At 36.0% G+C, this 11672-nt stretch overlaps 1 protein-coding gene across 1 annotated transcript; it reads left to right on the top strand.

Annotated features, from left to right (window-relative positions):
* Positions 1–7080: 7080 nt before the first annotated feature.
* On the top strand, positions 7081–9789 carry LOC134726384 (uncharacterized). Its single transcript, XM_063590784.1, has one exon. It carries the CDS (start codon positions 7081–7083, stop codon positions 9787–9789), a length of 2709 nt encoding a protein of 902 aa, XP_063446854.1.
* The last annotated feature ends 1883 nt before the right edge of the window (positions 9790–11672 follow it).

Genomic DNA, 11672 nt, shown 5'->3' on the forward strand with positions numbered 1-11672 from the left:
TCGGAACATATTGGTTTAACCATTTTATTCCTCTTTGTATAGCTATAGACTGTATACATGTTTACCTTTTGTTTCTATTCTCTGTTGGTACGCTTTTGAATGACGTATAAGGTAGCAATACGTTAAGCTTTCGAATGAGTCATAAGGTATATATGTTATAAGGGTCTGAAGAGTCGCAGCAGTCCATTTCATTATTCAAATTTCCATTTCATTATTCAAAATTGGCTATTTCTTAATTTCACGCGTATTTTGGCATTTAAATCTCCGTAACACCTCTAATGGTCATTGCGGAACAATCGACATGTTATATCTATAATCAGAGGATTAAGAAAAGCAAAGATCTTGTGAAAATAAAAAAGACAAATATGTTTAGTATTTTAATTTTTATATGTGATTTGGTATCCAGGTCGTACGTACATTAAACCAAGGAATTTCTGTTAAGAATAGTTAGGAAAACCCACTAGCTTATCCTCCGAAACAAAATAAATAAATTAAAAAGATCCGGCATTATTCCACATAGTATTTTGATTTATTTCTTACAAAATTGATTAATAATTTGAAAATTAGTTAGGTTATACGAAAATGACGAATTATGAAATACGGGATAGTGTCAAAAAATATAATTCTTTGTCATTATTCACTTTTCAATTTGAATACTGAAAGGAGTATTGCAATGAGAGCTCTTTTTGGTCTCAAAATATAGCAGTTTTACAAAATTAATAAAATGTTACAGTAAACTTTTAGTTTTTATTGAACAGTATAGTGCTTCTGGTACATAAATATGGGCTATTTTTTTTACTTTAGACGGTTTCGTGTAAAACTAAAGTGGCCGCATTCGTGTTCATCCATAATATTGAAATGGAAGTTGTATGTTATAATAATACATAACATATATAAAGGTTGAAAATGAACACGGATGCGGCCACTTTCATTTTTGACAAAAACCATCCGAACATGAAGTGACATTTTTCGGCATATTTTGTTGATTTTTCATATTTGAGCTTGAATCAGATCGTTTTTAATGACTAAACAGTTCAAATCTTTCACATAAACTAATTGATTCAAATAAAATAGACACTTAAGTGTTTGATAAGTGGTACAAATCTTTTATCAGATGAACCTGAAATTTGAGGCCAAAATCGGTCCTTACCGGACCTACCCCTTTAAACTATTTCATTTAATTCATTATTCAACACTTAACGTTGAAAAGTGAATAATGAACTATTTCGTTATTCAGTATTTAATTTTGAAAAATGAAAAATTGAAGTACTTCAGCGCGGTATTTGTATGGATTATACGAAGAAAAACAGCATTATGAGATCAGAAGCTATAATCTAAATTATAGAATTGAAAACAAAATGCGAGAAGATAGCTTAAAGAAAATGCTTGAGAATATCAATAGATACAATAGAGTCACCGTCCGGTTTTTCCTTCTAAAATTTAAGATAGCAAAAGTTCATGTAGATTCTTTCAGAAAATGCACTATGTCCCCTAAAAATGCCAATTTATAAACATTAAAAATCAAACAAATAAAGTCTACGTTTATAAAAAAATTGATATTTATCAATTGAATTGTGTTACAATGATTAATAAATAGACCCTAGGTTTTCTTGTTATTTACAATCCAAGATATAAGGTAAAAAAGCCCCCCCCCCCCCCCCCAAAAAAAAAAAAAAAAAAAAAAAATTGTCAAAATCATCATCTGTATTAAGGAGTCGATTAACGGTTTCGATCATGTTGTCTCATTTGTAGAACTGATCTTGCTGATCACCATAAATTTTGTCTGTATCTATTATAATTTTCAAGATAGTAGGCAAGATAGTTTGTCATTTTAGGGCAACTAATTCTACATCAAAATGGGAAATGAGTCCATGGGACACAGATAATGCCCCCGCTCGTATATTACTTAAGAAAGGGACATAACTTGATAACGACAAAAGTGACACTACCCACATTTGTTTTTGATCTAACTTCTGTTGTAATAACTATTGTGTATAAGTTTCATAAAATTTACTTTTGGCCGTTAGTTTTCTCGTTTGAATTGTTTTACATTGCCATTTCGAAGCCTTCTATAGCTGACTATGCGGTATGGGCTTTGCTCATTGTTGAAGGCCGTACGGTGACCTATTGTTGTTAATTCCTGTTTCATTCAGTCTTATGTGGAGAGTTGTCTCATTGGCAATCATAAAACATCTTATTTTTTATATTAAGTTAAGAAACACAAACGATAAAGTCAGTTATTTCCCCATTTATATAGGGCATAAGAGGAAAAGTGAGGCCATCAAAATTCATACTTGACCTGTGTTTTTGTTGTATACTCATTGCATATAAGCTTCATGCCATTTATTAAGGCAAACTGCAGTTAAAAAACGGATATAAAAAGTTCAGCAGGTTTTTTCATTTCCAAACTCTAGAGCAGTAAAAGTGGCGCCTTCAAAATTCAAACTTGATCTGGGGTGTGTGGTAATAAGCATTGCGTTTAAGTTCCAAAACATTGGTTTGGGGCGAACTATAGTTAAAGAATGGAAACCAATTTCGGGCGTCATCTGACAGTTTTCACAATTGGTAGAGCTCAACATCCTGCTTATGTCAGATTTTCTCTTTTTTTTAATGGTTTTCAAAATAATAGAAAAAACTTTAATTTTACCCCGTATGTTCTATTTCAGTCATGTAGGCGAGGTAATCAGGCTTATTTCTTTTTAAATAAGATACCCTAATAATGATTTTTCGAAGTTCAAAATAAAACCTGCAAAAAATTCGAGTGTTTATATTGGACATAAAGCAAAATCAGCGGACAAAAAGCAAAACGAACAAAAAGCAACAGACAAAAAGCAAAAGTGTCGGACAAAAAGCAAAACGGACAAAAAGCAACGGACAAATAGCAAAAGTGTCGGACAAAAAGCAAAATTATCGGACAAAAACGAAAACGGACAAAAAGCAAAAGTGTCGGACAAAAAGCAAAATCATCGGACAAAAAGCAAAAGCGGACAAAAAGCAAATTGCGGACAAAAAGCATCGCATCAATCCATTTGTCAAAAAGCAAAATTATCGGACAAAAAGCAAAACGGACAAATAGCAACGGACAAAAAGCAAAAGTGTCGGACAAAAAGCAAAATTATCGGACAAAAACGAAAACGGACAAAAAGCAAAAGTGTCGGACAAAAAGCAAAATTATCGGACAAAAAGCAAAAGAGGACAAAAAGCAAATTGCGGACAAAAAGCATCGTATCAATCCATTTGTCAACCGTCATTCATAAACTCGTTGTCATTTTAGAATTATGTCGAAGCCTTTTGTTAATTTGGAACCCCTCATTTCCCTTAAAAAAAATTTGGCGAAACATATCAACCGAGCATTTGGATAAAAATTGCTTGTTTGTCTTTCTTCAACCGTATCGGTCGTATTGTAAATTTAATTGAAGAGCCCGGCGTATATCTGGTTTATAACAAGAAATCTGTGAGGTTATTCTAACTTGACATACAACAAACACGAATTGTCCATGTCAAGGTCCTACATTCAAAAAAGCAGTACATAGCTTTGGATCCATACTATTATTTTATATAAACAGCATAAAAAATGTTCAACCCTTACACTTTACAGCAACTATAAAATATATATGCCCAAATAAGGGACCGTTTGAATATGCATTCTACACAAATTTTATGTTTTTAGCCCCCAAAAAGGTAATATTTTTTTTTCGACTCGCTTCGCTCAGCCATCATTAAAAATGTCGTCCCTTTTCTAAAATCCAGAATCCGCCCCTGACAGTTGAAGCTTATCACACTTTATTCAAATTAGAGTCCGTTCAATTTGGAGGATAATTGGACCATTTCTAACCAAAAAAACCAAAAATATTGATAGTATGATATCATTGTAATTCTAAAACCAAAAGAAAGCATTTGCTATGTTGCATGCAAAGGAAAAGTCCTTTTACGTTATAAGTGATAAGAGTAGTGTGTATATGAATATCTATGTTATCAAGGAATTGTACTTAAGTAATATATACAATTCATCAATTCCTTGATTCTATATATATATGTTGTGTACAAGTTGCGATTTTGTACAGGTTGTAACCTGTACAAAAATATTGTACATGTTATAACTTGTATAATGCAAAAATATAAGTTATAACATGTACAAAAGTACCTCGTACATGTTATAACCTGTACACAATATTGCTTAAAATTGGGTTTAACTTGTACAAAATCAAAAAATAAGGATATTTAGACAATATACGTATAGTGTCTTGAAATATGAAATTTATTTGTATGAGGCTTAGAAACGGGAAAATGCGAGGTTCTACCGAGCATTTTCCCGTTTCGTGCCGAATACAAATAAATTTCATATTTCAAGACACTATACGTATATTGTTTTTATACTGAAATCGAAAAAAAAATTGAAAAATGAAAAAAAGATGTAACGAAAAATGTTAAAAAAAGTGTTTGGAATTTCCCTCTTGAGGTACCAATTTGGGGGTATTTCCCTATGAGCGTATCCCAGGTGGTAAGACATTGGCGTATTAAGGAATTAGAAAGGGAAAATGAACTTAATTAATAACATTTGATAAACATGATATATAAATAACCAATTTGAATACATAAAAGTTTAAATTGAAAAAAGTTTGACCATTGTTACTTAACGTTGTCATGGTCGTGACGTGATGTTGTTGATGAAATACAATAAGGAGGCGGGGCTTATAGGTCAGTTGGGGTCATTGACGTATAAAGCTAACGTTTATACGTATAGCTTTATCTGTACAGTAAACTAGCTGATTGCAGTATAAATTTTTCTATTATCGTAACAGATGTTATTGACCTCAATAATATTTTCATTACGTTTTTATCATACTTTCATGTTAGTGTGTTTTGTCCTTTTTTGATACAGTTTATGTACAGGGGTCGGTATTACGAAGCGTTCATTAGACTTGTCATAAGATATATTTTAGGACATGTCTTATGATCCTCTTATGACTATCTATGGACATATCTTTATTTGATGAATTATAATTGTGAGTGTCCACTTTGAAGGCAATAGTAAAACATTTTCATTCTAGTTGACGCTAAAAGACATAAGAGGATAGCCAGGACAGATGTGTCTACAAATAAATTTGGAAATGGAAATGGGGTATGTTTTTAAAAGACAACAACCAGCCTTGGTGCAGACGACATCCAAAGGACACAAATACATGCTTTCGAAGTAGAGGATATATATTTAAAACATCAAAATGACATCCGCCTCATGCAATGATTTTATAGTTTATATAAAAAAAAAATATAAATTTAAGTAATGCTGAAGGCCAAACATGTTGAAGAGTAGATCCAACGATATTGATAATGAAGCGTGGTACAATAAAAACTATTTCAGCTCTCTCTTGCTTTTACATAGTAAGCATATGAGACATTGTTTTAGTCTGCATGCTATAAAACGAGAGGGAGGAGTATTACCCAAAATTTTTAGGCATCGTTCTTAAACATTTTGGAAGAATTTAGTTATTAGTATCTAATGTGATTGTCATTGAGGAAATGAAAGCTCTAAGTAAATAGTGTCACACTTATTTAAGCCATGATGCACTACATAAAACATACAATTACATGAAAACACATTTTGCCAACATAAGTCATGAAACATATATTTCTTAAACTTTGTGATCATTGTCCTCTACAGAAAAAGACACTTTCTGTTCTTTATGCATTGGTGAATTTAAATGTATATTTTACTTCATTAAGATTGGTCTTAAATTTTGTACAAGTTAAAACCATTTTTAAGCAATATTTTGTACAGGTTATAACATGTATGAGGTACTTTTGTACATGTTATAACTTGTATTTTTGAATTATACAAGTTATAACATGTACAATATTTTTGTACATGTTATAACCTGTACAAAATCGCAACTTGTACACGACATATATAAACAGGCAATCCTGCTGGAACTAACTGTACCATGGGAAGAAAGAATAGAAGATGCCTACGAGAGAAAGAGACTGAAGTACCAAGATCTACTTGCAGAATGTAGAGACAATGGATGGCGGGTTTGGTTATTTCCAGTGGAAGTGGGAAGCAGAGGGTTTGTTGGACAGTCTATGTGGCGAGCATTGAGAGCATTTGGTATTGTTGGAGGGGAAAGAAGTAAACTGATAGGGAACTTGTGTAAAGAGGCAGAGACAGCATCGATGTGGTTATGGAGGAAAAGGTCAGAACAGTGGAAGCAGTAAAGTGTAGAGGCAGGGATGGATAGCCAAGACGTGGTTTCGGGCTGGGACTTGATCACCCCAGTCGGCGCACCCCTGGAGGTTGTAGTGGACAGCGCCGAAACAGCCGAGGAAGGAGGATTCACCTGAAGACGGAACCACGCATCTTTCCAACAGGATGTATTAAGGTAATTTAACCTGGGAAACCAGTGACAGCCAGGAAAGTCTGGATGACAACTGAGAACAGAACAGTGACAACCTGGAGAGACTGGGATCAAGGGGTGCAGAGGCTTGGCAGGCCGAAGCACATCTTCTGTGAGGAAGAACCCACTTACATCTAGCTATGGAACAATATATAATAAGACACCCCCAAGGTTGTGCGAGAGCGGGGGAGGATGAGCAACCTACAGGATTGGTAACACCGGAAACAACACAGGAACGAACAACGACTACGAATTTGAACAACGGAAATGTATGCATCTGTGGGAAAGTTTGCAAGAACCAACGAGGTCTGAATATACATATGGGAAAGATGAAATGCAAGCCAAATCAGAGCATAACACAACGCACAGGGCAACCTGGTGAGACGGAGGAGGAGGTGGTTCAGGATACAAACCACAGCGACCACAGCCTCCATGTGTTGTACAATGAGGAGGACAGCATGGTAGAGGGGAATCAACAGGAAAAGGAGGGCTTAGACAACAACAGACAGCCACAAGAGCCAAAAAGAAAACCAGACACAAGTGAGAACATAAGAAGAAAGAAAACAATAAAAGTAAAAGTGAATGGCAACAGTTTGATGAGGATGTGGATGCAATTTTGAACACAACATTGGCAGGTAACATAGACAGGAAGATAGAATCAATGACATCATTTATTTACAACATAGGTATGGACAGATTTGGTGCAGATGAGAAAGAGGTGGTGAGACGAGAGGGTCAAAAGAACAGAAGAGAATCCAAAATAGCAAAGATGAGGAAAGACCTAAGGCAACTTAAGAAAAGATATAATCAGGCATCAGAGGATGAAAAACCAGCATTATCTGAGCTGAGGGACAACATCAGGAAGAAACTCAAGATCACAAGGAGAGCAGAGAGAACTAGGAAAAGGAGGAAAAAGAGAGAGAAAGCAAGAGCTCAATTTACATCAGATCCTTTCCAATTTACATCAAGATTGTTGGGGAAGAAAGGATCAGGACAACTAAAAGCTAGTAAAGAGGAAGTAGAAGAATATTTAAGAGAAATGCACAGTGATCCAAAAAGGGAAGATGAACTCCCAGATATAGAACAACTTATACGTCCGGAGGATCCAGAGCAGGTTTTTGATGAATCACCACCAAAGTTGAAAGAGGTAGTAGATGTTATCAAGAAAGGAAGGGCAGCATCAGCACCAGGTCCAAATGGAGTACCATATAAGGTATACAAGAACTGTCAGAGAATTACAAGACGTCTATGGAAGTTAATAAGAGTCATCTGGAGAAGAGGTCGACTAGCAGAGAGTTGGCACAAGGCAGAAGGGTGCTTTATACCAAAGGAAGAGAAGTCAGAGACATTAAAACAGTTTAGAACCATCTCACTGTTAAATGTAGAAGGAAAGATATTTCTTGCTATTCTTGCTAAAAGGATGACAAACTACATGCTGAGCAACGAGTACATTGACATTGCAGTACAGAAAGGAGGGGTACCAGGTGTATCAGGCTGCATTGAACATACAAGCGTATTATCACAGATAATCCGAGAAGCGAAAGATTCAAAGGGAGAGCTCGCAGTTGTCTGGCTGGATTTAGCGAATGCATATGGGACAGTACCACACAAGTTAGTTGAGTTGATGCTGGAGAGATACCATGTACCTGACGGTGTAAGAGAGCTGATAAGAGAGTACTTCAACCATCTGCAGCTGAGATTTACCGTTGGGGATTTTACAACATCATGGCAACGTTTAGAAGTGGGAATAGTGACAGGATGCACGATATCTGTCATCCTTTTCTCCGCAGCAATGAATATGATTGTGAAGTCAGTAGAGAAGAAGAGCAGAGGTCCATGGATGAAGTCAGGAGTACGGCAACCACCAGGAAGAGCATTCATGGATGATATGACAATAAGCACAAAGACAGTTATCGAAGCCAGGTGGACACTACAAGAGCTTGATAAGATGATCACCTGGGCAAGAATGAAAGTGAAGCCTAGCAAATCCAGAAGTTTGGTAGTGAAGAATGGTAAAGTCAAGGAGGAAAGGTTTAGAATAGGAGACGAAATAATACCAACAGTCTCAGAGAAGCCAGTTAAGTGTCTCGGAAAATGGTTCAACAACACCTTGTCAGATAAGTTGAATGTGGAAGATACATATAAGCAGTTGGACGACTGGTTAAAGGCAGTAGATAAGAGTGGACTACCAGGAAAGTACAAGGCATGGATTTACCAGCATGGGATATTGCCTCGGCTGCTGTGGCCACTTCTTGTGTATGATGTACCAATGACAACGATAGAGGGAATGGAAAGAATATCAAACAGTTACTTACGTAGATGGCTTGGAGTACCACGCAGTTTCAGCAGTGTGGGCCTATACAGTTTAGGAACCAAGTTACAGCTACCACTCAAGTCAATCACTGAGGAATTCAAGGTGACCAAGGTTAGACAACATCTGACGTTAAAAAACAGCAGGGATGAGAAAGTACGATCAGCAAAAGTAGAAATAAGAACTGGAAGGAAGTGGTCAACAAAGAAGACGATAGAAGATGCTGAATCACGATTAAAGCACAGTGAGATAGTGGGCAGAGTTGCAGTTGGAAGACAAGGGCTGGATGTTACACCTACAGCAAAATGGAGAACAGCAACAGTGGAAGAAAAAAGACATCTGGTACAGAAAGAGGTACGATCGATGGAAGAAGAAAGTAGAATGGTAAAGGCAGTGAGCATGAAGAAGCAGGGAAGCTGGTTAAACTGGGAGGGAGCAAGACAGCAGAAGTTAGGATGGAATGAGATCTGGAAGATGGAGCCACATAGGTTGCAATTTAAGCTGAAGTCAGTATATGATGTATTGCCAAGCCCAACAAATCTAGCAACATGGGGATTGATAGATGACCCAAAGTGTGTTCTTTGTGGTAAGCCAGCAAACTTGGAGCACATCTTATCATCATGCTCGAGTGCTTTGAAAGACGGGAGGTATACATGGCGACACGACAAGGTATTAGGGACACTAGCAGACACCCTAGAGAGAAACATCAGGAAGCCAAGGAAAAACAAGGAAGGACTTACTTTTGTCAATTTTGTTAAGGAAGGAGAGAAAGGTCAGAAGAAGAAGGTGGAAGGAAGTGGTTTATTGGTAACAGCAACTGATTGGCAAATGTTGGTAGATCTTAAACAGAAGTTACAATTCCCTCCACAGATTGCAGTAACAAACCAGAGACCTGACATCGTCATTTGGTCCGCCTCAACAAAACAGGCAATCCTGCTGGAACTAACTGTACCATGGGAAGAAAGAATAGAAGATGCCTACGAGAGAAAGAGACTGAAGTACCAAGATCTACTTGCAGAATGTAGAGACAATGGATGGCGGGTTTGGTTATTTCCAGTGGAAGTGGGAAGCAGAGGGTTTGTTTGACAGTCTATGTGGCGAGCATTGAGAGCACTTGGTATTGTTGGAGGGGAAAGAAGTAAACTGATAGGGAACTTGTGTAAAGAGGCAGAGACAGCATCGATGTGGTTATGGAGGAAAAGGTCAGAACAGTGGAAGCAGTAAAGTGTAGAGGCATGGATGGATAGCCAAGACGTGGTTTCGGGCTGGGACTTGATCACCCCAGTCGGCGCACCTCTGGAGGTTGTAGTGGACAGCGCCGAAACAGCCGAGGAAGGAGGATTCACCTGAAGACGGAACCAAGCATCTTTCCAACAGGATGTATTAAGGTAATATATATAATAGTGTTTGTATGCTATTTTATTAGATAACAAGTGTGGACACAGATGAGTGTGGATTTGTTTTTCGTTTATTATTTGTACATAAATAAGGCCGTCAGTTTTCTCGTTTGAATTGTTTTACATTGTCATTTCGGGGCCTTTAATATCTGACCATGCGGTATGGGCTTTGCTCATTGTTGAAGGTCGTACTGTAGTTGTTTTAATTTCTGTGTCATTTTGGTCTATTGCGGAGAATGGTCTCATTGGCAATCATACCACATCTTTTTTATATGTATTCAAGCATGTCAAGTGGATATTATGAGCATCTAGTTAATGTGTCTAGATATTTAAAATAATATTCATTATGAAAATGGTAGTGCAAAATTATTCTCTTTTTTAATTTTGGTTATAATATATGGATACAAATACAAGTGATACCATAACAGTATTTGTTGTGGTATGAAAGTGTAGTAAAACATTTACTGTAACAATGTTAGTGAGAGCCTTGGTGTAGTGGTTAGATCATCGAAGGAAATCAAAGTCTACCGTTAATCGTGACCAAAATCGGATGAAAGAATACAACAATGATAATGTAAATATTTCTAATATTGAGAATCGTACAGATGTGATATGTTCAGATACATGTAGTTCACCTGAATATAATCATATACCGAGTGAAAAGGTATCGACGGATACCTCCGATGTGATGGATTTTGTCGATAACCCGTGTGAAGCCTCCGCTTCTACAGGTAACATTGATAGTATTGAAAGTCTAAATATAGAACTGTCGATCGATAGAGGTAATGCATTGCCTATGTCACCAACCTGTTTACCGAGTAAAATTATAAACAATGGAAATAAAAGTAATTAAAGAGTATCTGTTGATATAATCGAAAATAATAAGTGTACCGTAGATGAAGATAATGTATTATCAAAATGTATAACGAGTAAAGCTAATAACAGTGATATTGTACCTACTCCGGCAACATGTGATAAAGTGAAAGAACATAATAAAAACATACAAGATAGTAAATTTATTCATAAAATTGTTTTAAAACAAAAAGTGGTATGGACATATTAATTGGAAAAACGCAAAGAGGACGTCTTGTATTATTTCATATGGACCATAAAGATTTTGAAGTTCTCCTTCGCGGTGAACAAGATTATTGTATATTTAACAAAGTGGTAACCGACGATTTTAAAGATGTAAGAACAACAAAACTGATGACTGATACAGTGCGTCAAAGAATATTAGAGATGGAAAAAAATTGTGAAAAATAAAAAAAACTCTAACAGTTTATTTTTTCAGTATTTTATAATTTGTTTTTGTAGTGAGAATTGTGTATGTTTCTGTGAGAAAATGGGGAAAATGTTTTTGCTGAATAATGATAATTATATTGTGATGTTGTTTTCTTGTCTTATTATTGCTGATAATCGACTTCATATTTAATACTTTTGATATTCATTGCGTTGTGGAATGGACACCAGCCCTTTGCGATTTTTTTCGATTGTATCATTGTTCGTCATATATTCGACAATAAGACTGTAGAAACAATAACTCTATAATTTTTTCATTGTATTCTGTGTAAG

The sequence above is a fragment of the Mytilus trossulus genome, chromosome 7 (genome assembly GCF_036588685.1).
Source record: "Mytilus trossulus isolate FHL-02 chromosome 7, PNRI_Mtr1.1.1.hap1, whole genome shotgun sequence".
In the NCBI taxonomy this organism is placed as follows: domain Eukaryota; kingdom Metazoa; phylum Mollusca; class Bivalvia; order Mytilida; family Mytilidae; genus Mytilus; species Mytilus trossulus.